This window comes from Schistocerca serialis, chromosome 3 (genome assembly GCF_023864345.2).
Source record: "Schistocerca serialis cubense isolate TAMUIC-IGC-003099 chromosome 3, iqSchSeri2.2, whole genome shotgun sequence".
Taxonomy (NCBI): domain Eukaryota; kingdom Metazoa; phylum Arthropoda; class Insecta; order Orthoptera; family Acrididae; genus Schistocerca; species Schistocerca serialis.
Window position 1 is genome coordinate 661,250,267 of NC_064640.1, and position 27,275 is coordinate 661,277,541.

The 27,275-nt window shown below is 38.4% G+C and overlaps 1 protein-coding gene across 2 annotated transcripts in view; it reads right to left on the reverse strand.

Annotated features, from left to right (window-relative positions):
• Positions 1–27,275, reverse strand: part of LOC126469552 (exopolyphosphatase PRUNE1-like) — a 167,092-nt gene that overhangs the window by 19,730 nt on the left and 120,087 nt on the right. Inside the window, exon 6 of one of the 2 annotated variants that reach the window (XM_050096669.1) lies at positions 8,756–8,959. The exons of the other annotated variant lie outside the window; for it this stretch is intronic. Coding sequence (XP_049952626.1) covers positions 8,759–8,959 — 201 coding nt within the window. The 3' untranslated portion in view covers positions 8,756–8,758. The remainder of the gene's footprint in view (positions 1–8,755; positions 8,960–27,275) is intronic. 2 annotated transcript variants of the gene reach the window in all.

A 27,275-nucleotide genomic window follows, 5' to 3' on the forward strand; every position in this document is an offset into this window, starting at 1 on the left:
AAGGAAATGACAAGAATGATCATTCGAAATAACAAAGTCAACACACACCTTAAGAGCTATGAGCAATTCTTGATCTTCGATTTGCTGACTGAACAGAAAGCCAAGATGCAGGAATCCAATCATAAAGAACACACGAAAATTTTACGTTTATCACCTATAAGCTGCACAATCAGAGTCACAGCAACACATTTTAGGGTATTAGAAAGAATGCTAAAGTGTGCTCAAAAGCTTAAGGCAAAGAAGGGAATTCTAGCACTTTCTGAAAACTGCCAAGGAAAACAATTACCACCTGCAGTTGCTGGCAGAGTGCAAGTCGCACTGAAGGTGATGAAATAGTAGCGTACACCTTGGAGAAAAAAGGCAGTACGTCAGTTAGACTTTCATGCAGAGAGACATACATGCAGAAAAAATTCTTGCTTTGCAATTTACAGCAAATGTACGTGTGCTACAGGAATCAAAAGGGGTCAGAACTAAGGTTCTCAAAATTTTGTGAACTTGGACCAGAATGACGTGTAACTGTTGTATTAACTGGAATGCACACTGACTGTGTTTCTGTAGTTCACCAGAATTTAATCTTACGCTTAATGGAGCAGTAATAATTGAAAAATATAAGAAGCCTCTCAGCAAGGCTGTTTACAGTCCGGAATCCAAACAATACATGCTAGATCCCTATGAAAAGTGTCCTGGACCAGAATCTGAAGCACCCGCTCTTGCCAGCTATTTCATATACCATGATCCGCAAAAAATTATTGTGTACAAGCAATGGAACCATACTGATCAGGACACACTGGACACGAAGCAAATGGCAGTGGATGAATTTACTGATGTTCATTTATCAATCATGATGCAGTGTGAAGTTTCCATGGGGAAAACAGCTATGCTACTGCCCATCCATCTGTCATCTAACTGTGCCAAAATCAGAAGGTGAAATTGGAGTTATTGCATTGTCAGTGACTGTGTGCTACAGTGCATAATTACTGTACTTGTTTTTATCAAGGAGCTGATAAAATATGTAAAACACAGTTTGCTCAAATATCCTATGACTATTATTTCAGTGACAGTTCCAGCATCCAATCAAACATTTTCTCAATTTGTGCTATCATACAAGAGACTTTTAAATGTTGCCAGAAAACAATTTTTAACTGAAAGTCATGGAAAGTCACTATGTGATGTGATTGGATGTATAACAAAGCAATTAGCAGTGAGAGGAAATTTGCAACGGCTAGTTAACAGGTAGATTCTTACATCTATAGATCTGTTTTGCTTCTGCAATGAGAACATTAATGGCATTAAATTTGCTTTCATCAGCAAAGAATGAATTGAACAAAATAAAGCATCACAAGAAGAAATGTTTAAATAGGGGCATACTGTAGTGGGAGCTAGAGAGAAACATCATTTTTTGTCGAATGATGAAACAACAATTCAGATCAGCAGAGTTTCAAATGAAGCATCATCTTTTCTGGCTACAAGTAGTGACAGTACTGAAGAAGGTATATTAACACAGGACTGCTAGCCAGGGCAGTGTAGTGCATGCATTTATGGAAAAGGGTGATGGAGTGGAAACATCTGTGAAAATTCCACTGAGCAGGACATGTTAACTAAGCTTTATGCACCGCCATGGCCGAAAATTCATTTTATACACCCTCAAGGAGTGACAAGTACCAGGTTTCGGAACATAAATTTATTGCAGTTATTTCTTCTCATCATCAGTGACATCATCTGGTCAGCAGAATAGTTTACCTTGTGATATGTAACAGCAAATTAATGAAACCCAGAAAGATGCTAGTAGCTTGGAGTGTACATAAGCCTATGAGCCTAAAAGAGACTACTACTAGCTTTGGCCTTGGACCTTAAAAAAGAAACAATCATTAGGCTTGGAACCCTGTGGAAACAAGCCCATACAAGACTTCGAATCCTGTAGTAAAGAAAGCTACCCATGATTGCTCTTGCACAGCTAGGTGCAGCCCTTACGATGATGGGGATACCAATCTCCTTACTTTAAAAGAAATCAGCAATGGCTAAGCCACTGTGGGTCGTATCAATACACTTAAACAATTTTTCATCACTACACTTACATTCCACATAAACCACAGACTATGCGAACACAAAAATGCTATTTTTTTAAAACTAGACTTAAATTAGCATATTAGTAGCATTGCAAACTAAAAAAAGACACATTCAAAATTCCTAGTTAAAAAAAAAAAAAAAAAAAAAAAAAATCTGGCAGACTGCTATGAACCTTACCAAAATTTATACAATACAGCAATTGGGTAAAACTTGAAGTCAGTTTGGAGTGTTGTAGCTATACTGCAATAATTTTACTGCTCTGATCTCCAGTGCCTTAATAGCACACAGTTACATTTTGAAGCTTATAACTAGCTTGATTCTGTAGTTGACTAAAAAGTAACATCAACACACACATTTCTAATAAAAATATTGTCAACAATCCTCAGGATATAAGTAACATTTTTAATGAGTATTTCACAGATATTGTAGAAACTGACTTTTATGCTGCACATAAAGTACATGTTGGAAATCATGTTAAGGTCAAGTGTGAACCTGGTCAACTCCCTGAAGTTGAACTCAAGGATATTTTGCAGCTCATCAAAGAATGTAAAAGCAAAAAATTTGCTGTCTGGGATGAAATATCTCCATTTGTACTTAAACAATGCCAACATAATCTTGTATATCCTTTCATACACCTGTGTTCCTCAATATGCTGAAATTGGCAACTGTTAAACCTATCTACAAAAAAAGTGATAAACAATTAGTAGAAAATTGCAGACCACTCTCTTTAACTTCCATTTTTGTTAGTTCATTGAAAACAAATTCTGAAATATATGATAGAGGATTATAATATGCACAAACTCCTAGGAGATTTTCAGCATGGTTTTAGGACTGGTCATAGCACCAAGACAGCAACACTACAATTTATCCTGGAAGTTCTTGACAAAACTGATGAGGGCATGCATCTAGCTGGAGTTTTCCTACATCTATCATAGGCTTTTGATAGGATTGTTCATGAGGTACTCATGCCAGAGATGGCATCAGTGGAAAACTTCTGCATCTTATTACATCCTATTTAAAAAACAGAAGACAGTATGCTGCAGTCACACACAATAATGGAGAAACATTAAAAAGTTGCACATCAATGGTTAGGAATATTAAATTCAGTGTGCCTCAGGGATCGATAATCGGTCAATTTCTTTCTATTTGCTATGTCATCCTCCAAATACATTTAAAAATGATACCTTCATTACAACATATGCAGATGACACTTCAGGGATTTGTCGGGGAAATGCTAGTTAATCTACGTATAGAGGCAAAAATTTTTATAGATATGGCAAAGGCAAAGTTTGAAAATGACAACCTAAAAAGACAACTTACAAAAAACAAGTATAATTTCCTTCAGTGTTGGTGATTTGCAAAATTGTACTGATTCTCAAGTTAGCTGGGAAAAATCTGCAGTGAGTGTAAATTCTTAGGTATATGCATGGATAGCAAACTGCTATGGACACAACAAATTGGCAATGTGCGTGCAAGACTAAGATCTAGCTAATATGTTTTGAGAAGAATAGCTCCACTATGTCAACACCCAAACAATGAGGATAACGTATTTTGATTAATGTATCGCTTTCTTGCATACAGTCTTGCATTATAGGGTGGCAGATTATAAAACACGTGTAGAATGAGTATTTAAACTGCAGAAAAGAGCTCTGAAAATATTATGCAAAGAAGGTGCTAGAACATCATGCAAGGGATTGTGTCAAGATTTTAAAATTATGACTATCTATTCCTCGTATATGTTTGAAACAATAATAGTAACTGTAGAAGATAAGAAATATGCATGTCGTAATGCAGAAATTTGTAAAAACACACACACACACACACACACACACACACACACACACACACACACACACACACAAACTGCAAACAGTCCATATATTAAATGAACAAAATATTTCAATTCACTGCCTATGGAATTTAAACTGTTAACTGGTGAAAAATTCAAAGAACATCTAAAATCATGGATCCTTGAGCAGTGCTACTATAGCCTACCAAAGAAACTAAAATCTAATTTATTATTACGTAAAGTAATTTGGACTGTATACTTTAACATCTATTATAAAATAAATTTAGATTATATACTGTTGTATCTATTGTACTACCAACTGCTATGCATATAATTACATGTTTCACGCAAATAAATTACAGCAGAAAAACTGGTTGAAATATGTCACAATGGGTCACGAAAAAAGAGGGGACCTTTTTTTTTTTTTTTTTTAAGTTCTTCTGACTCAAACTCACTTCTCACTCATCAGGACTTGTGATCATTCTTACAGAAACCACCAACTACATCCTATATTTGTAGAAATATGGAAGGCAGTAGGAGAATACAATTTTACATTCTAAGACTTTGTGTTGGTAAGTTACTGCAATTAAAGTTTCAAGTTCATGATGCACTTACTTCCAGAAATACAAAACAAAAATAAACATCCCTCCCCTGCACCTCAATCAAGAAGCTATTTTCTTGACCAAGTTTGCTACAAATTATCCATATCAAAATTACTAATGAAATCTTTTTTTTATTATTTCACTTAAGAGAGTCCAAAAAGTTGTACAAGATGATCTAATTTTTCTTTTTGTCATGAGAATATTACCAGAGATATTATGACTCAAAGTTGCTGTAAACTCTTAGATACACTGTTCAAAGCTGCGCTGTGGGGTCAACACAAATGACACTGCAAGTATTGAACTGATGATCATAAAACTTCACCAATGTTTATCTGAAATGTGTGAATGTTCAAACACAATTTTATCAACATCCACTACGGTCTTGCGGGAACCTCTAGATTGCTGGACACAGAATGACCCATTTCACAAATTATCTTTGTGCTTGCACTGACAATTTTTCAGCTAACAAGATCTTTATTTCCATGTTATGTACCTCAATTAAACCTGTTAATCACACAAAAATTTGTTACATGATCACTCGTGCAGATGACAGGTGTCATACACAAAGCAAGCGGTCTATTTGTATACTTTGAACAGTCTTTATGACTGATTTTATGATTTTTTTACTAAATCTAAATATAATACCAGTAATATTCATACACAGTATAATATATTCTAACGTCTGATCATTTAGGTGTGTGTAACAATGCAACTACTCAACAAAAGAACAGGAAAATGTTTATTTCAAAACAACGACCTAACTACTAAGCATATACAAATGGTAATTTTGTGACAAAGTGCAAACAACACTGAAATTAGGAACACATTATTTGACAACACAATTTACACATATGTCTTTCAGGTGATCTACACATGTCCAGTTGTTGCATGTAGTGCACCATCTACGAGCTGTTTTATTTCATGCTCTTCCACATATGTAACTCCTTCCACATGATCCAGTTGATTTTTCTGGCTGTTCCACAATTTCTTGAGTGCATAACAGTAATTTAGCACTCCTCCGAACTTCACATGGAAGGCTTTCAATAAGGGAACATCGCTCTATTTGAGGCTTTATTAGTTCCCATCTGATTTTTTCTATAAAATCAACCCTTTTTACAACCTGATTTGAAGCCATGCAGTGGTATTTATATATGCATAAAGTATTTATGGCTGCAATGTTCAAAATATTGTGTAACAGTACCACAGGACACCTTCTTGTATTACATGACACATTGTTCTTCTGACAAAGCTGATCTGGAAGATCCACCCCCACTTTTGTAGCAAACTTGGTCGAAAAAATAGCTTCTTGATTGGGGTGCAGGGGAGGGATGTTTATTTTTGTTTTGTATTTCTGGAATTAAATGTGTGATGAACTTGAAACTTTGATTGCAGTAACTTACCAACACAAAGTCTTAGAAGGTAAAATTTTATTCTCCTACTGCTTTCCATATTTTTACAAATATAGGATGAAGTTAGTGGTTTGACCAGTCATCAACCAAAGCAGGCACTTTTAACCCATACTTTCGTCAACAGTAGGATATTCACTAGGTGAAAAATATTTTTGGCAATTGTTCATGAATAGTTCAAGCACTTCTCTGATAGCAGCCAACTTGTCAACATCTCTGCGAACACCTCTATCATGGATATTATCAAACCGCAACAGAAACCTGAATCGGTTTCCACTCGTGCATAAATAACATGATTCAAGTTTGTTTCCCTTTTAGTTTTGATATATTCTTCCTAGAACATCTCAAAGGTCCACACAGATATAACAAAGCAATAAAAGCTCTGAATGCTATCACATCTGTTTCTTTAGCATCCTTTTCCCTAGAGAGGTTACCACGAACTTCATTGATGTATATATTAGAGCATGTTGTGATGATGCTTATTATGTTTTCATCCAAGAACAAATTCAGAATTTCTATTTCTGTCTTCTTTATATGAGCTTGATTTTTTGGTCCAGGCAAGTGGTAATAATATTACAAGATCTACTTCTAACATTCGTGGGATATTTATTTTTCCTCCATTTAGTTATTCCATCTTTCCCTAAGAAAATGCATCCTCTTGAGTTACTACTTCCTGTGACTCATATTTATCATTTTCTGACACTTTTTGTTGTTCTGTTCCTGAATCATGACCGCTTTCATGAACACAATCCTCAGTCTCTGAGTCAATGCTATCACTGAGAGCATCTTCTTAACTCAGCTCATTGAACCATTCCAGCCATACATTAGGATCTCTACTAAACTCTGTCCGAGGTGTTTTTGCCTTTGTCATTTCTTGCACAGTCTAAAAATAAAGGGAATACTAGGTAACACGAGAGATAACTGCAATCACTTTCCATACTCCTAAATTTACGCACATGAAAGATCGACTGAATCTAGGAAAGCAATAAAGTAATATAGACTTACTTTGATTCACATTCTGGCAGCAGAGCTCGCGCTGATGACCAGTGTCCTCCAGACTATAATAATGTTTCATACACAATGAATGGAGCTAACAGCCGGGGAGTTAACAGAAAGGTACTGAAAATGGTGCGAACTCTATCCAGCCCTGTCAGACAAATTGAGCGGGAAAGTCATGTGGACGACGAGTGTCATCTGTGTGAGCAACGGAGGGTTAACAAAATGATGCTTCTGTTCAGGAGGTTCGTTTCCTTCCCACCCCACATATCAACGAATATAGACTGCACCCACAATAATTATAATTTTAGAAATCTTGCTTACTTATTTCTACAGCAATTAATCTCCATTAAAGCAATTCATATATCATCTGCAAGTTTTACTGAAATTATGATCCTAATAAACATTGTAAATATCAGTAATTAAACTTTGCACTCATATATACAGTATTTTAAATAAAGAATATGCTGTTGCAATAGTGATAGCATCTGACCATAATTCAGTAGTCGAAATGCTTGAAAAACTCAGCAGCACATATATTCTTATGACCCTTTCTAACTACAGGATGTATTAGGGTGGCATCAACAAAATTCAAGGAGTGATGGATCACACACAGGCTATCATTTATTGTTAAGCAATACAGCCTTTTTCATTCCCTTTTTTCATCAGTTATGTGCATAAGTTAACAGCAGATGTTCAAACAGTCAATTTTGAGCTTCATGACATGCTTAGCTTCGTAGAAATTACCATCCATTTCCATCATGCATGAAGAATGGCAGAATTCTCTTTCACACTGTGGAACATGTTGATGATTCTTGCAATCTGTTCAGCTATGGTGGCAATTGGAATAATGTACACCATACACCTGACATGCAAAAACTGATGGTCAGGCGCTCCACTGTATTGTGCGGAAAGAAGTACAGTTTTTACGATATGATTACCAACAATTCCATCCAAAATGTTCATAGAAACAGACCCAATAACAATCACATGTGGGCTCTTCCAGTCTGTTCTTACTGTTAAAACAATGAGTTTGTGGGAAGTAGGCCCACCATCTGTAAATAACACTTGTGTGTGTGAAAGAAAGCATCATTAGCATTTTGATGAAGGAACCACTGCACAAACTCCATTTGATTATTGAAATTGAGTGGTCCTAGTGCCTGAAGCTTCTGAAGGTACACACATATACGCTGTACTCCAGCAATATCCACTGAACATGCCACAGCAAGTGTGCTGGTTGAAGGCGCATTACTAAAACTATCATCGCATCTTCTAAACCTGGTGTTCTCACAGCATCCCTTCTATTGACAACATGAGGATGAAGACTTTCTTGGAGAGATTGATAAAGTGCAGCAAAGATAAATAAAATGAATGCCTCCAGTTAAGAAACTAATGTTCATAGGCACAGTAAGTGTGACTTCTATTACCTCTCGCTTCACTGTAATACTTAATCATACCACTGGGCTTAAACAATTCACAATCCATGTTTAATCTGTACCTTTACATGTAAACAACAAATGATAAAGCACACAGAGGGCTAAACAGCAGAAAAATAACTGCCAGCTGCATACTGTGTATTGTGTACCATGACAAAAGCATCACACTGATTAATGATGGAGTAAAAACAGTATGTTCCTTCACCAAAAACAATCCTCAGTTTGTGGCCAATTGTCCCTCAAAATTTGTTAGGATTATCATGAAACTCCTTGTAGATTGGCTGCACAATGTAACTGCATGTTACCCCACAATGATTACACTACGTGAAAATATTCAGATGTCTTGGTGTTTCATGTATTTAAAAATGATACCTTATTAGGAATCATCTAGTCAAGTGTAGACCTGGAAGTCTTTACCTACTACAACAGAGAGCACACACTATTTGACTTAGGACTCACCTCTTAGCTTCTGGTAGAACTACAACCTGGACTGTGTGTTCTTTCATAATTTATGACTGCCTCTTTCACCAAAGGTACTATCTGTTTCCTTGAAGCATCTTTATTCAGCTGCCGAAAAAGTACTACCTTTCCACTGTCAGAAAATTTTTTTATTGGTTGAAGCTGAAGATTGGGAGTCTTAGATTTTGTCAGGCTATCTGTCAGCTGATAAAAAATTTAGGAAACAAAACAAATTAGCTTATAAAACATTATTTGACCTACCATCATTAATATACTCAACACAAAAGTTGACATGCATCATCATAAACATGAAAATACTATACCATATGTGATGGTCGGAGCATCACAATAATCTGATAACTACAATTTGCATTATGTAAATAAACATTAATTTTGGAAACAAAGTCCTCTACCACATCAAATGAAAATGAAAGCCACTTGCCCTGTGGAGTAGCTTCGCTTATTCAAGGGGAACAAGAAACATTCCTCCTGCAAGTTCATAACTCACTAGAGAAACTTGATCAATGCAAAAATCACTCGTTTTCTGGGCAAACAGCTAGAATGCCTCCTAAACATTTCACACTAAAATCACTGTCTGTGTTCTTTGTAGGAGCAAAGTTGGCTGTTATTTCAGGGAATATAGAACTCCTGTCACCATCAAATGAGCATCTGCTACAAGATCTACACAAGCAGAATAAGAATAATCAAAATGCAAATTGTTATCAGACACCACCACAAATACAAAATTACCAATGTTGTTCAACATAGTATACAGATCCTATCACAAGCTGTCACTTAGGTGGAAGAGTTTGAAGTTCTAATTATGGAAGTCAAAGGCCATTAAACAAATGCACACACAATCCACAAGGTGCTGATTTCAGCATCAAGCTACCTGCTAAAATATCACACAAAATAGTAACTGATGATATCACACAATATAATAACTGATGATATCACACAGGAACACAAAATCATAAGATTGACGCAGCACTGCAAGAATGGGCCAAAGAAAATCACACAAGCGTCCTACATAACCCAAAACTACTACCATCATTCAAATGAAACAGACGGATCCTAATTTGATATTCATACACTTCAATGTATGAATGATATGTTTTACAAACTTTTGCTTTTTCTCCACCTCCAGTGACATAAGACGAAGTGCCAGTACAAATGCCACATCTTTCTTAACAGAAAGATACAGACTGAACCAAGGTGAAAGTCTGTGCTGAATGCCTGTGACCAGATTATTGGCCTAAATGCACAACATCACTAGGAGCAAGAGGTTGGTGGGATCATCGCATCAACCACCTTTAAATTCTGGAAAAGATCCCTGGTACTCATTTGAACGTAGCTTGAGTGGACCTAGAGCCATCCTGGATGGACTTGAACGAGGAAAAATCCCTGCTCCTATCTGGGACTGAACCCAGGACCTCCAGGGCCAGTGTCTATGCTATTTCCTCTAGACTACCACAGCCAGTGACAGAACCAAAATATTATGACATTTTGATGTATGAGCTGAAAAGAACATAGAAATCTGTTTCCGGGGCAATGTATGAAAACAATGAAAATTCCTGAATGAAGCAATATGTAAAACAAGGGAAATGCAACCACTCAAATTAAGCAAATCCATACATGGGGCACAAACACACACTCCTGTGGCCATGGCAAGACTATTCAGTTTACCAACTTTTGAGCACTAGCTCTTTTTCTAACTAAAGTACACACATTCCTACAAATTACCAAGACACCCAAATGTACACACCCATTGCCACAACAAGACTATTTGGACTTGCCATGGCTACAGGAGAGTGAGTGTGTGTGTGTGTGTGTGTGTGTGTGTGTGTGTGTGTGTGTGTGAGAGAGAGAGAGAGAGAGAGAGAGAGAGAGAGAGAGAGAGAGCTAGTGTTTGAAAGGTAGTGTTAATGCTGGTTTCTGTTGCGTACCTCTGTGCTGCATGCATCAATCCGTTGTAGGTGAGTGGTTGCTTTTTCCCTTAATTTATCTATATATCCTGAGGAAGTATTACATGCACATAAAATAAAAAATAAGATTTAAGAACATGGATTGAAAAGCAATAATCTTAACTCCAATTATTTCCAAGTAACTTTACCAATAATGTCTTAATTCTGTAAGATGACCTACTCATTATCTTCACACACTTAATGTTTTCACCAATGGCACTAATGTTTCCTTCTGAAGTTCTGAAGCATCAGTTTAGTGTCTGCTAAGATATATCAGTCATCTATTTCTGCAGGTCATTGTCACCTGTCTTTCTCTATTGCAACTCCAGTAAAGTCTTGTGGAAGCTCATTCTACAACAGGTACCTTTTACAAACAACTACAGACAAAACAGACTGTGTAAAAAAAAACCACTGCCCCAAAGTATTAATAAAACCACTTGTCTAATAATAGTACAACCCAAATCAATAGTCAATAAAAGTATTGTTTACAATAATAATGTACAGAAAGTTCTGGTGGAGAATAACTAATTATTTAGGAACAAATGAGATGACTCACCTAAAGGCAGAAGTGCTGCATCGTCGACAAAAGGTGTAGAGCTTTACTATGCTAGCTTCCTTTCTCAAGCTGTAGGAGAAACACGTGCATGCACGCGCACACACACACAAATACGCGCGCGCACACACACACACACACACACACACACACACACACACACACACGTCTCCATACATTGTGCTCATTCAACTGCCTACTCTTTCCTGTCCCATGGTGAATGTACATGAGTTAGGTGGGGTTGCAGTGTGGGGTGGGGGTGGGGTGAAGAATGGAGAGATGCAAGAGGCAGGGAGGGATTGGGGGGAAGCGTCTAGTTGCTCGTGGGAGAGTGGAGACTCATCCATGAGTTAGCTAGGAGTGCAGGTAGTGGTGGCATATGGCAGACGACTGAGCACCCAATTTCACAGACTAGGGCAGGGGGGTAATGGGAAAGGGGTGTTGTGACACACACACACACACACACACACACACACACACACACACACACACACAAAATTTGGTGGGGAAGTGGGAGGTGGGGAGACAGCTAGTTACCTTAGGTTTAGGCCAGGGAGGTTACAGGAGCTGTAAAGATAGCTCCCATCTATGCAGCTCAGAAAAGCTGGTGGTGCTGGGGAGGGTCCAGATGGCACGGGTTGTGAAGCAGCCATTGAAATTTCACTTCTTCTGCTCTGCTGCATGTTATGCAACTGAGTGGTCCACCTTGTTTTTGGCAACAGTTTGACATTGGCCGTTCATTCTGGTTGACAGCTGGTTGGTTGTCAGACCAATGTAAAACACTGTTCAGTCGTTGCAGCTGAGCTAGTATAGCTGCTTTCAGAGGTGGTCCGACCTCTGATGGGGTAGGATAAACCCGTGACTGGACTGGAGTAGGTGGATCGGGCAGGTCTTGCATCTGGATCTTCCACAAGGGTACGATCCCTGTGAAAGGGGATTGGGAGTGGGAGTGGCATTGTGATGGACTAGGATGTTGAGATGTAACACCTCTTTGGGATGGGATGGAAGTAACTTGGGTAGGATGTTTCTCATTTCAGAGCATGATAGTCAATCAAAACCCTGACGAAGGACGTGGTTCAGTCCTTCCAGTCCTGGATAGTATTGGATGACAAGGGGACATTTCTTTATGGTTTGTTCTTCGGATGGATGTGAGGACCTACCCCAGCACACCTGAGAAAGCAGCTATGTTATATACCAGCTCCACTGCAACCACTGCACAGTGTTTTACATTGGTATGACAACCAACCAGCTGTCAACTGGAATGAACGTCAAATTTCAAACAGTTGCCAAAAACAAGGTGGACCACCCAGTCCACAACATGTAGCACAGCACGACACGTGAGATTTCCATGGCTGCTTCACAACCCGTGCCATCTGGATCCTCCCCACCACCAGCAGATTTTCTGAGCTGCACAGATGGGAACTATCCTTACAGCACGTCCTTCACTCCTGTAATGTCCCTGGCCTAAACCTAAGCTCTCTGTCCCCCACCCCCCCACCAAATGATATGTGTATGTGTGTGTGTGTGTGTGTGTGTGTGTGTGTGTGTGTGGAAGAGGGGGGGGGGGGGGATGCACACACACACAATGCCCCTTTCCCATCACCCCACTCAATACATGTCAGCTAGTTGTGTGCTGCCATCTCATGTCCTAGTCTGTGAAATTAAGTGCTCAGCCGTCTGCCACATGTCCCCTCCACCTGCACCCCCCCCCCCCCCCAGTTAGCTCACGGACTGCTCTACACTGTCCCACAAGTGACTAGGCACTTCGTCCCAACCCCTTCCATGCCTCCCGCCTCTCTCCATCTCTCACCCCACCCTACACTGCACCCCAACCTCAACCCACTACACTCACCAGGGACCATGAGGCAGTCGAATAAGCACAATGGAGGGAGATAGGAGTGTGTGTGTGTGTGTGTGTGTGTGTGTGTGTGTGTGTGTGTGTGTGTGTGTGTGTGTGTGTGTTTTTCTCCAACAGCTTGAGAAAGGAATCCATTGCGAAAGCTAGCAAAGTAAAGCTCTGTACCTTTTGTATATGTAGCTGTTGATGATGCAGCCACTTTTGCCTTTAGGTGAGTCATCTCCTATATTCCTAAATTGTTTAGAATAAGAAAGAGATAGCTAAAAATCTATTTGAAGTCATGAAATTCTGACACTATTTAACATACAGAGAGTATACCAAGGTTCGTCTACAGAAATATATTTATTTGCAGAAAATTTCTTTACCATTTCCATTATGAAGCATATTCTGTGTGTCTTGTGTAAAAAAAAACTAAAGGTTTCATTCAGACTTGCATATAGCCAGCTGGTAACAAATAATACCACTATTTCAGCATTATTTTAATGTCAATAGCTACTTTTTTTGGAACGCCACAATTATGCTATCTCCTCAACAGTTGCTTTTGGCATATAGCCAAAACAACTAAATAGTTAAAGAATTCTATTTCCACTTTCCTGTAAATTTTGTCCTCTGTAGTTTTCACTATAATGATTTGCTGTTTCCTTCCACGAAAAGCAATTTCATATAATGCACTTTCCTTTTTTTAACCAATTTTAGTTGCTATCATTTACTCTCAGATGAAACTGTCAAAAAATTTACAAGACACGGATATTACAAGACCTTCTACACACAAAGCCTCATTTTCACAGCTGGAAACTAAAAAGTTTCAACAGCATGTTATAATATTGTGAAACAATTGTATACGTAAATTTGGAGAATTAAGACTCTATTAACGGAAGTAACAGTACCCTAGACACTTCCCTTCATGCCCACACGTAACTACTCTGTCATCACTGAAAAACCAAACAATTTTCAACAACAACAACATTGAATATTTATATTTTGTTCAACTCAGTACCTGAATAAGTAAATAAACAACATCTCTAAAGTACCTTAGCACCTGAAATTACATCCATACTTTGCATATCACTGTCAAGTGCCCACAGAGGGTACAAGTGGAGGCTTGTACACTGGTGTGCAAAACTTAAGAATGAAAGTAACTTTCACATGATGTGTCACTGCCAAGTAACATAGCTCATTGAAACTTGGACCATACACAGAAACAACTGCTAGAGCATACCACACATAGTAACTGAAATAAATATGCACTGTTCCTGGGTGCATTACACATTCCCATCTCTTGCCATATGAGGGTACCTACAGCATTGCTGAACATGGCTGTTTTGGTGGTTGAGGTGTTGTGGTGTGGGAAGGCATAATATTGCAGCGGCATATTGACCTCTGAATCTCTGAACATGGTACACTAACCAATCAATGTTGTTATAACAGGATGTGTACACGGACGAGGAAAAAAAATTTCTGAACTTTTCCCAGATTTCCCGGTTAAAAATACATTTTCTCTTGGGTGAAAATACACTTTTTCTGTTTTAACTGACAGTCTACTTTCCCTCAGAACTGTAAAAGTTATCAGTCCTTTGCATGGCTACAGTTTTTATACATCGGCGTAGAACTTCTCAGCACTTTAGAAAATGAAAGTAGGGAGGGGGGGGGGGGGGGGGGGGGGGGGGGGGAATTTTTGGAAAGATCTTTGATCTGCAGCAACATGTACGCTGCATATTTTCGTATTACGAAAGTATAAATGCGAATTCCACCAAACACTGCGTGTTACTTTCCGAGGCATTGAAATTGAGATTGTGATGCACTTTTGTAAGCCAATTACAGCTCATGTCACATTATCTTGCCAGCCGATGACGGCGGATATTCACAGTATAGGACACGTGATGTAGTCAGCCAATAGCAACATCACTGTTACGTAGTGCAAACACACAAATAGGAAAAGTTAATGGTTTAAATTAATATACATATTTTTGCTACAAGGAAAGCAACTCGTTCACATGTAATATTGATCTCCAAGATATGTGAGGAAGTAGAACCACTGGCTCACCCCCCAATAATATTACTACCATACCACAGTGAGAACAACTGTGTATTTGCCTCATCAGTTCTCTGTAGTAGGCGCTCCATGTTTCACGCATTGCGTATATGCTGCGAGAATTAAAGTATTCATAGTAAGTGATGGAAGTGCAAGTGATTATAAATCGTTGTAATTACCATGCCCGCTCTCCACTACCTACAGATTAATAAGCTGCAAGAGAAGCTAAGCTTCCACATATAATGTTGATCTTTTTTGCGTGTGTTACACTTTAAGATACATCACACAAACATGCCAGTAAAATGTTTAATAACGACATAAATCTCTGATCTTCTGGGCTCGAAATTCTTCTAAATGGCTCACCCTCAAAGACTCGATTTTTAAATGAGTCAAACACACTGTGATTTATGAAATTCATCGTACATAGTTCATCTTGCATAAAAGGAAAATGACTTTGAAAGTAAAGCCTAGTTTACACGACAACACAAGGCTGCAGGCAACTGTGCTACCAGCCACTGTACATGCATGTTTGCCCAACTCGGTGAAACTAAACACTTTCGGCATGTTCCAACTTTAGTGACAATAGTTGCAAGCGTTTTGAGGTTGTGTGTGTTCATAGTGTGTGGACAAACTGAAATATGAAGTGTGGAATGGAGAATAACATTTTCTTTTTGAATATCTATGCTTTGCATAGGTGTTTGTGGGATTTCAGTGATGTGGATTACAAAAATAAGCAACATACTGCTGCTCCCGAGACTGTCATGTGCAGTCAGAACATAGATGGCTTGACAATATCCGAGCTGCAGGGAAAAATTTACTGAATTAGGAGCAGATATACAACTGAATTAAGAAAAATGCAACAAAGTACAATTCTGGCTGTGGGAATGCTCTAGTCTACAAGACTAAAATCCCATCATTTGAGCTGGCCGACACTTTTTTAAGGAATATTGCTGATGGGAGGGAAGGGTACACAAATCAAGAAGTTGAATTCTTTATTCAATATTCATATATTTAAAACATCATAGCAGTATTCCTCATTCACGTATGTTTGAATGTTGAAGTATTGCCACTGTACAGATTATCTTCATGACAGTAGTTTGCAAACCATTCTCTTCTTAATGCAGCCTGCTTTGAATAATTATTGCTGTTAATATTAATAATTATTAGTGTTAGTGTTAGTACGTATTGGTGTTAATAATTATTGATGTTAGTGTTATTAATTATTGGTGTTAATGTTATTAATTATTGGTGTTAATGAAAAAGCGTCATCACCAACTAAAACTGCACCTTCTTAGTGTGCCAAATGTTCTCAATTGTAATGCACACAATGTGATATGTAATTTCAGTTCTGGCAACAGAGCTTCATGCATCACAGTATATTTTCCTTATCGCATAAGCAACTCTATTTAGAAGAAACATGAACAGTTCTGGTGACATTCTAAGATTATTAAAGGAACTTCTTGGGTCTTCCATTATAAATTATTTTAGCAAGGTTGCTGAGCAACCGAGCTGCCATCTTTTCTTCATCCAGTCATGAATCAAAATACGTTTCTTATTTTTTTCTTATGCAGCGATTCCACGCAACAAGCTTTAACTCCATCACAACTCATGCGACATGTAGCTGCCGAAACTTTTATTTCAGACACGACTCAGAAACTCACAAAATGATGAAACTGAAGTGTATGCTGGCTTTGCCATGTCTACAGTCACATATGAAACCATTTGCATGCAACTCATTCCATACAACAAGTGGCGCAACCCAAAGTCGTTGTGTAAACTACGCTTAATGCTTTTCAAACCACCATTCGCAATATTTTCCCACGACCTGTTAGAAATAGGTTCATTTCAGTAGTTGCCAGAGTGTCAGATAACAGGTGTCACCACGCTTGCGCAGCTACAATGATGTAAGAAAGCCTGTATGTTCACATGTGTAAAACATTAAAAGATCTTACATTATGTCATAATAGAAACAAGACATCAGAGAAACTTCCTGGCAGATTAAAACAGTGCGCCCGACCGAGACTCGAACTTGGGACCTTTGCCTTTCGCAGGTAAGTGCTCTACCAGCAGGAGAGCTTCTGTAAAGTTTGGAAGGTAGGAGACGAGATACTGGCAGAAGTAAAGCTGTGAGTACCGGGCGTGAGTCGTGCTTCGGTAGCTCAGATGGTAGAGCACTTGCCCGCGAAAGGCAAAGGTCCCAAGTTCGAGTCTCGGTCGGGCACACAGTTTTAATCTGCCAGGAAGTTTCATATCAGCACACACTCCGCTGCAGAGTGAAAATCTCATTCTGGAAGACATCAGAGGGTACTCCAAGAGCATCAGAATTTCGTGAACCATACTAAAATGCATAATTCGGCTTCATAGCACATTCGTGTGTCCAGATTCTCAATGAAGTAAGCCTCAATCTCATATTAAACTTTTCAGTGTGGTTATCGGGATGTAAATTTTCTTGGAGTACCAGTACGGTATTATCTCATGTTTGGTTCTATATTATGGCATAATGCTATATGTTCTAAAAGATGATAATGTGCACTTGAAATGCAATGAACAGTAGAAACTAGCCAATAGCGAAGAATTAAACACTTCATTTCAAATAAATTGACTGCCTCAGCAGAGAAGATCAATAAAAGCCAAACGTCTTTTGCAAGCCAACAAAAACAACTTCAATGTTCTACAAGGTGATTAATGCTTGACTGTCAGAAAGGTGGAAATAAAATAAGATCTGAAACTAATAACATTTTAGCTCTCTGTAATTATGTGGATGTATTTTAATTCACTTGATAGCTCCTGGCCACAGACATTCGTTTTGTTTTAATTTGACGTGACAGCAGTAAATGAAGAGGAAACAGCAAAATCACTAAGTGTAAACACGGGTCACATGGAGACTATGCACCTCCTAACTACAGCTCAGACTGCTCTGCATATCTGGCCCGGATCTATGATATTTCCGACCCCCCCCCCCCCCCCTGCCCCAAGTGTTTGAGATAGGACGACAGAAATTTAAAAAATCGACTTTTAAAAAAATGTTCAATTTGTAGCACACATCTTCCTGAAGATGTCTGATACATAAAACTTATATGTTCGAGGAAATGTAAGACATGTAATTTGGACTTAAGTCTGCCAAAGTACAGTGCCACGCCTCTTCATACAGCATTCTTCTATCGCACGTGTATTTCACTGTGTGGAATTCAAATCTGTATATATTGTAATGGATGCAATCAAACTATATTCATTACGGTGGAAATTAAAATGTCCTGTGGTGGCTCTCCTGCTCACAGTTGGCAGTCAGCCAATTTCACATCCTGCCCCCCCCCCCCCCCTCCTTCTCTCTCATTAATACTGGATGGGATTATTTGTAACCAGGAGGATAGGAACTATCCAGAAAATTTGCACTCTTTATTGCCTATTAACTAATAATTTGCTTTTTGTGTGACACAAAATTAAATATAGGAAACATAAAGACAAGAGACAAGCAAGACAGTACACATTTCTTCAATTCTTAGGTCTTAGCATTTTTTTCTCTCTTATCTTGCTACAGCTTTACATGGTGTGCTTTCCTTTCTGCAAAGGGATCTATTACTTCATCAAAGTACGTTAAATGTTTTGCTACATGAAAAATTGGAATGTCATTGTCTAATACTGAAAAAGATATTACTCGCATGCGACTCAACTGCGCATGAGCATGAGCCCACTCGCAACTGCTCAAACGAATCCTTCTATGGCTATACTTCATTTAGTATTAATGGCAATGTTTTTATCATCTGCAAACAAAACAAACTTAGCATCTGGTAATGTTACTAACGAAAGGTCATTGGTATACACATGAAAATGTAAGGGCCCTAATAGATGGAACCTTGGGGCACATCACATGTTATTGGTTCCCAGCTAGATGGTACCTGATAGCTTAATACATGTCTCTTTCCTCTGACACCTTTATTTTCTGTTGGAGATATACGATTTCAACCGTCCTGCACTATTTCCTGTTACACTGTAATGTTCTAATTTGCTTAAGTCCAGATTCTCTTCAAAATGGTTGAAAATTCGATTTTTATTGCATTTTTTAAAGGTATATATACTATGAGATCAAAAGTGTCTGGACACCACTAAAAACATATGTTTTTCATATTAGGTGCATTGTGCTGCCACCTACTGCCAGGTACTCCATATCATATGTCTGTACGTGAGATTTCCACACTCCTAAACATCCTTAGGTCCACTATTTCTGGTGTGATAGTGAAGTGGAAACGTTAAGGGACACATCACAGCACAAAAGCATACAGACCGACCTCATCTGTTGACTGACAAGAGAACACCGACAGTTGAAGAGGGTCGTAATGTGTAATAGGCAGACATCTATCCAGACCATCACACAAGAATTCCAAACTGCATCAGGATCCACTGCAAGTACTATGAAAGTTAGGCGGGAGGTAAGAAAACAAGGATTTCATGGTTGAGCGGCTGCTCATAAGCCACACATCACACCGATAAATGCCCAACGATGCATCGCTTGGTGTAAGAAGCGTAAACATTGGATGATTGAACAGTGGAAAAATATTGTGTGGACTGACGATTCACGGTACGCAATGTGGCGATCCGATGGCAGGGTGTGGGTATGGCGAATGCCCAGTGAACGTCATCTCCCAGTGTTTGTAGTGCCAACAGTAAAATTTGGAGCGCGTGGTGTTATGGTGTGGTCATGTTTTTTGTGGAGGGGGCTTGCACCCTTTGTTGCTTTGTGTGGCACTATCACAGCACAGGCCTACATTGATGTTTTAAGCACCTTCTTGCTTCCCACTGTTGAAGAGTAATTCGGGGATGGCAACTGCATCTTTCAACGCAATCGAGCACCTGTTTATAAAGCACGGCCTGTGGCAGAGTGGTTACACGACAATAACATCCCTGTAATGGATTGGCCTGCAGAGTCCTGACCTGAATCCTAGAACACCTTTGGGATGTTTCGGAATGCCGACTTCATGCCAAGCCTCACCAACTGACATCGATACCTCTCTCAGTGCAGGACTCCATGAAGAATGGGCTGCCATTCCCCCAGAAACCTTCCAACACCTGATTGAATGAATGCATGCCTGTGAGAGTGGAAGCGGTCATCAAGGCTAAGGGAGGGCTAACACTATATTGAATTCCAGCATTTCCAATGGAGGGCACCACAAAATTGTAAGTCATTTTCAGCCAGGTGTCTGGATACTTTTGATCATATAGTGTGTGTCTAGAATATTAGGAGGAAAGAGTTTTTGAATATGTGCATTACAAAAATTTCTGCAGCCCTTGTTTGAAGTAGTGTCACAGTCGCTGTAGGATGCTCTCAGCAGGAGACACCTGGATCAGGTAGAAAACTTGTTGTGCCATAACGCACATTCACAGAACGATTTACACTGCAGTATGCATGCAAACATATTCAACAAAAAAGCTGACATATAACGTGAGCAGGTTGCCATCCGCAGCATATCCAGCTCAGCCAGATCAGCCTTTCTTGCCAAGAAGAACTAGGGACTTGCTCTCCAGGAACAGTTAAGAGTTAGAGGAAGGGTTGATCTATGGTTCTGGAAATGCAGACTAAACATAAGTAATGAAAACACTTATTTTTGTCAAAACTGGTCAAAACATAATGTTTGGTCTGCCATATTGGATTAGCTGTTTTGAATCTTGAAAATCTAAGTTCATATTAATGTTCAGTGACATCAAAAATACATAACAACATGTTGTTTTTATGCAAATTGAACTAATAATACATATAAAAGTATTCCCTAAACCTTAAACAGGTTTTGCTTGAGAAATGATTTTTCAATATTGCATGCAGTATAAAATAAAAATGGTTCAACCAATTGACTTCTACCTTTAACCCACAAAAAATAAACAGTTTTCTTGGGAGCAGATACCTACAATGTATGAAATTTTTTAATATTAACTATATTTTGTAAAACTATAAATAGTGAAAAACACACAAAAATCAAACTCAAAGTTAGCACCATATCAAAAAATTTAAGGTTATTTCATTGTGTTCAGGTATAAGCTCCCATAAATGTAATACAGTATCAACTGATGTTATTCATTTTTTATTTCAGATAACTTCTGAGGAGGTGCACTGCACGCAGTCTGTGTACTTCAAACTTGCAGGCCCTAGATCAAATCATAGCTACAGGCACACCATTTGCTTTTAAATTGAAAATCTAAAATGAAAGTTCAGAGTATGCTCAATCATAATCCCCAAATAGATCCTTTGTATGCCTTTTCATAGTCTCAAAAAATTTGCAAACTTTGCCTGTTTTTTGCTCATTTGAATGAGAATGTGGCCTTAAAAGGATATTGTGATTTACACAGTCAAATGCCTTTGACAGATCGTAAAATATACCAGTAGCCTGTAATTTATTGTCTAATGAATTAAGTACATTCTCAATGTACATGTAGATAGCCTTCTCAATATCAGAATCCTTTAGAAATTTAAACTGTGACTTGGATAATATTTTATTTGTGATCAAATGGCTAAGATGATGACTGTATGTTATCTTTCCCACACTTTTTGAGAATGCAGGTAAAAGTGAAACTGGGTGAAGGTTTGATGGTATTTCTTTATCTCCTTTCTTATAAAAGGCTTAACTTCAGCATACTTCCTTCAACTATTTAGGAAATGTTCTACGGAAAAATGGTCTACTGATAAAAGATTGGTTACACAAACAACTTAAAATGTCACAATGGAAATGGAAATGAGCGTTTGGCGTCATTGGCCGGGAGGCCCCTCGCGGGGCAGGTCCGGCCGCCATATCGCAGGTCTTATTACATTCGGCGCCACATTGGGCGACCTGCACGCCGGATGGGGATGAAATGATGATGAACGCAACACAACACCCAGTCCCTGAGCGGAGAAAATCTCCGACCCAGCCGGGAATCGAACCCGGGCCCAGAGGACGGCAATCCGTCACGCTGACCACTCAGCTACTGGGGCGGACAATGTCACAATGAGGCACACTGTTTAATCAACTTCATTGATATTTTATCATAGCCACTAGAATTTTTTTATTTCAAGGCTTTTATGGTGGACATTACTTCTACCAGTGTTGCGAGGGCCAAACTCATATTACTGTGTTTGTGTGTAGTGACTGTTCTGAGATATTCCATGGCATAATCTACTGAACCTAACAACCCCATCTTTTCAGTAACAGTTATGAAGTGCCTATTGAAAAGTTTGGCAACACTGCACACATGTGTTACTCATGTGTCATTTACTCTTAATGTTATGTGCTCTTTTCCATTTCTGGTTCTACCAGTCTCTTTCTTCACTATATCCCATTTTGGCGATATTTTGTTATCTGATGTGACTATCCTTTTCTGATAATGCATTTGCTTTGATGTCCGTATTACCACCTTCAATATTTTGCTGTGTGTTCTGTAATGATAAAATATAGCATTTACATCAGAGCTATTTCTGACATATGTAGTTTCCTTTTTGTCGTATAGGATACCTTTATTCCTTGAGTAATTTTTTTTAGACTGATCTAATATGCATTAGTTCTGCAGTTTTCAAAGATGTTAAGGATATTATTAAGAAAAGTGTTGCCTTTCTCATTCATGCTATGAGCATTGTACGCACCATTCCAATTCATGTCCTTGAGGAGTTTCCTAAAACAATCAATTTTTGGCTTACTGACTACCCTCTTGAAGATTTTATACCCTGGTCACTATTTATTTTTAGCGAAAGGACCTGCTTGTCATGGTCTAAGAGGCTACTTATTATTGGTTTTATAATATAACTTTGTTCATTACACATTTCTATAAAGATATTATCAATGGCCATCTTTGAGTCCTTAGCTATTCTAATTGGAAAGCTAACAGTATGAATTAAGTTGAACGATAATGCTACAACTGCACTAAATTCTTTCAGGAAGAGTTTTCAAGAAAATCTGCATTAAAATCATCAGCAGCCACTAATTATTTCTTTTTTATTGTTAAATATGCCAATACACCTTCAAAGTGATTTATGAACAGATTGAATTTACCTGCTGGTACTCAGTATACACTTACTATTAGGAATGATTTATTATGAAATTCTAGTTCTGTTACACATACTTCCATATGTTGCTCTATGCAAATTTTATGACTGTCTATATTATTAAATTTATGACAATTCATGAGGAATGTGGCAACTCCTCCATCTTCATTTCTGCCCTACAAAAAAGAGAAGCTAACCTAAATCCTGCAACACTTAACACATCTACACCAGTGGTCACATGATATTCAGAGAGGCTTATTACGTTAACTGAGTTGGATGACACTAATTCATCAATGCAGATAAGCAGTTAATTAATTTTACTACTTGGCCCTCAAATATTTTGATGCAGTAAAGGTAGTTGGTATTTCACACCGACTGAGATAAAACTAGGTGGAAATAAAATTTCTGCTGATCAGCAAAAAATTTTAACCAACTGCTGTGTTTGCTGACCCAATGTGCCAAAATTATGCTGTTGGGTCACTTTCTCAAACTAAAGGTTCATTTCACAGTCCTGTCCTGCCTTAGAACTTGACTTCTTTCTGTCCTAATTATCATTTAAAAAATTTCTGCTCTATATCTGTGATCACTGATATTTTCCCACTCATAGCAATGCTTCCCCCCTTTAACTTTCTGCTGTTAGCCCAGCCAGTTAACCCTTCCCTTTCCTGTTGAGATGTAGGTCATGCCAATACAGGATGGCACAGATATAAGTAGCCCACATAAGTGTAAAGGAAATGCAGTGAAATTACACAAACAAACAGCTGAAATGGACCTACCATTTATTTACAATGAAAAATGTAGAGAAAAATGCATTTACAGAAGATATTGAAAGTGACATCCTGCAACATCAATATACAGCCATGCATGTCCAAGCATATTCAGATACATCCAGCATAAAGTTCGGATACTGATGGCAGCAACTTCACGGTGGATGTTGTCTTTCAGTTCCTGTATTCTGTGTGGATGTTTCATACACCTTCCTCATCAAGTGAATCCACAGGAAAAAAAAAAAAATCATACATTGTTAGACATGGCGAACGTGGTGACCAAAAATGTTTGCCGACAGTTCGTTCCTCAGTGAAGACATCGTGGACTCATTCCACGGATACCTTAGACATGTGGCGTGTTGCCCGTCTTGATGGAAGAAGCAGTATTATCTTTCACATTCAGTGAGTTGAACACAAAAGTCTCAAAACTTTCCATATATGTAACTATGGTGAGGTTAGTGTCAAAAAAATATCAGGCCAATGACACGCGTTCCTGTTACATCACACCAAATGCCAGTTTTTTTTTTTCATCATGGAGTGGTTGCTGACATACAGTGTTAGGGTTCTCCATTGTCCAGTACCTCGAATTCTGTGAATTAACGTGACTAGAAAGATGAAAGCATTCTTCATCATTTATGATGCAATGGGAAGGTTCGAACAAACCATCACTGGTGCTATTCAAAATCCATGTTCAGTAATCTACATGTTTCTGACTGCTATTCTTCTGTAATTGCTGTACAATCATCACATGATATGGCTTCAAATTAACACTTTTCAATATCTGCTGGCAACTCCTCCTACTTACATACGCCTGTTGGGCCAATTTATATGTAGACTACTTTGGGCTCTGAATAATTCTTCGGCGAATAACTTCTGGTGTGCAAACTGAGGCAATTCTTTGTCGTTTTATATTTTGCAGAGATCCATAGATATGCTGACTTTTTACAGACTCTGCATTGCTATCTTTGCTGGTAGTTCTCTATCCAGATATTTGACCCCAAAAATTTCCGAAGTTTCTTTAATTGAACCTGTTTTCACATATGCTTCCACAATTTCAATTCTTTCTTTAGTCGGGAAAGTCATCTGGCAGACTGCAAAGAGAAATGTCTACCTTCACTAATGAAATAAACTGAATGCTGACAGAAGAATGTTAACGATTATTACTGCATAAAACTGTCCAGCAGTGTAGCTGTTTACCTTCTTTCAGAAGCCAGAATATTGCATTCACATTCAAAGAGGACAACGGCTACTTTTTACTATTCCACCCTGTATAATCTCACCTACCAAGAGAAGCAACACCAACAAGTGACCTTCCACCTGACCCAAGCAGCTGTTCCAACTCCCAGTTAACTCTCCTGACAGAAGTATTCAAATGATGTATTGATGCTGATGCAATCTTTATTAGATCACACTTAATACTCACTTTATACTGTACCCAGCATCTCTGCCAATACTGTTGCTGGCCCACCCACAATAACCACAGTATCTTTCTTGGTAAAGTCATTACAGAGGAAACCTAAATCCTGTATCACCTGACATGGACCTACACTACGTTTAAAAAATGCAAAGTACCCATTGTCGTCTCTTGTGACCTCACACCCTACTAAGAACCACGTTTAGCCTTTTGTAACATCCAGGGGATCATTGTGGATCACAATAACTTCAGTGCAATTATTGTCTTTGAATGAAAGTGTCATTTCTGTTAAAAATTTCATTGAATTATGTTACTTTGCCTGACACATCATGGGAGTTACTTTCATCCTTAAGTTTTGCACACCAGTGTGTTATATTTCTAGATTCCTCATCTAAAATGGATTCTTGAAACTTCGTTAAATAGGTTTTTGCAGTACAGTTATGTCTATCTTCAAGCATATGCCAGTTCAGGTTTTCTAGCATTTCCACGGCATTCTGTCATGAGTCAAACAAACCTGTGACTCTTCTTGCTGCAATTTTTTGTCTATATTCTGTTAGTCCTATCTGGTATGACTCTACACACTTGAGCAATATTCTAGTGGAGATTGCAAAAATGCTTTGTATGCAATCACTTTTGTAGACTAAGTCTTCTTTTCCAGTCTCTTACCAATGGATTGATGTTTGTCACCTGCTTTACCTAATACTGAACTCATGTGAACATTCCATTTCATATCCCCATGCAGTGTTGGATCCAGACATTTGTATAAATTGACTGATTCCAACTGTGACTCCAAGTTACTTAGATATTACTTCATTTGAGAACTATCATCTGTAAAAAGTCAGAGTTTACTATTTAAGATTGCCAATCAAGTCATTAACATATAACATGAACAGTAAGTCTCGTAGGAGGAGGATACCCACAGTTGTAATACCTCCTTTCTTTTTTTTTTTTTTTTTTTTTCAGTAGAGTCTCGATAGTTTGAGTATCCAATAATCCGAGCCTCTTTTTCAAAAAAAAGGTTGCAACGATCTAATTTCTTTTTTTTTTTTTTTTACTGACATGATAAATAATGAAAACATCATTGCAAAAGATAGATAGGGAGAGTACAGCTCAGTGACAAAGCAGACAACAATGCAATCAACACCAACGATTAGCTCACTGCCCTGTTGCAAGAACATCTGTTGTCAGTCTGGCACGAAATACCCCGACTGCTGCTGGCTGCTACCGATCAAACCTGGGGAGTTCATACGTTGCTGTAGTTCCCAGTACCTGTACTGTACAGTGTTGTGTCATTTTGTTTGTTGACTGTGTGTTCTGTTGTACACCTTACAAAGATGAGTGCTTTAACAAAAAAGAGGAAATTTGTGCCTTTGCATCTAAAATTAGAAGCACTAAGATGACTTGAAAAAGCTGAAACAATAAAAAAAACTTGCTCTCGAATATGGTGTCGGTGAAGTTACTGCTGGTGACTGGCGAAGAAACAGACTTAAATTATTAGGAACAGTTTTTTTCACAGAAATGCTCACACGAATCTCTCAGTCGAAGAAATATAAAGTAGTCAGACTTCGAAAAAACAAGTGAGGCATTGTTCATGTGGTTTACCCAACAGAGACAGAAGGGTGCTCCGATTTTTGGCCCAGTCTTGCAAGAAAAAGCTTTGTTTTTCAGAAACCAGCTGCAGGAAGGAGATGACAATTTCGCCGCTAGTGTGGGCTCGCTCGACAAGTGGAAGAAGAGGTATGGAGTGCGTCAACTAGACATATGTGGAGAAAAACTCTCTGGTGATGCTCAGGCTGTTTCAAAAATTATCATCGAGTTTAAAAAAATCATAATTGACTAAAATTTGTCTAATGAACAAATATATAACTGTGACAAAACTGGGCTAAATTTTAAAATGTTACCAGCGAGAACACCTGCTTCTTGTGAAGAA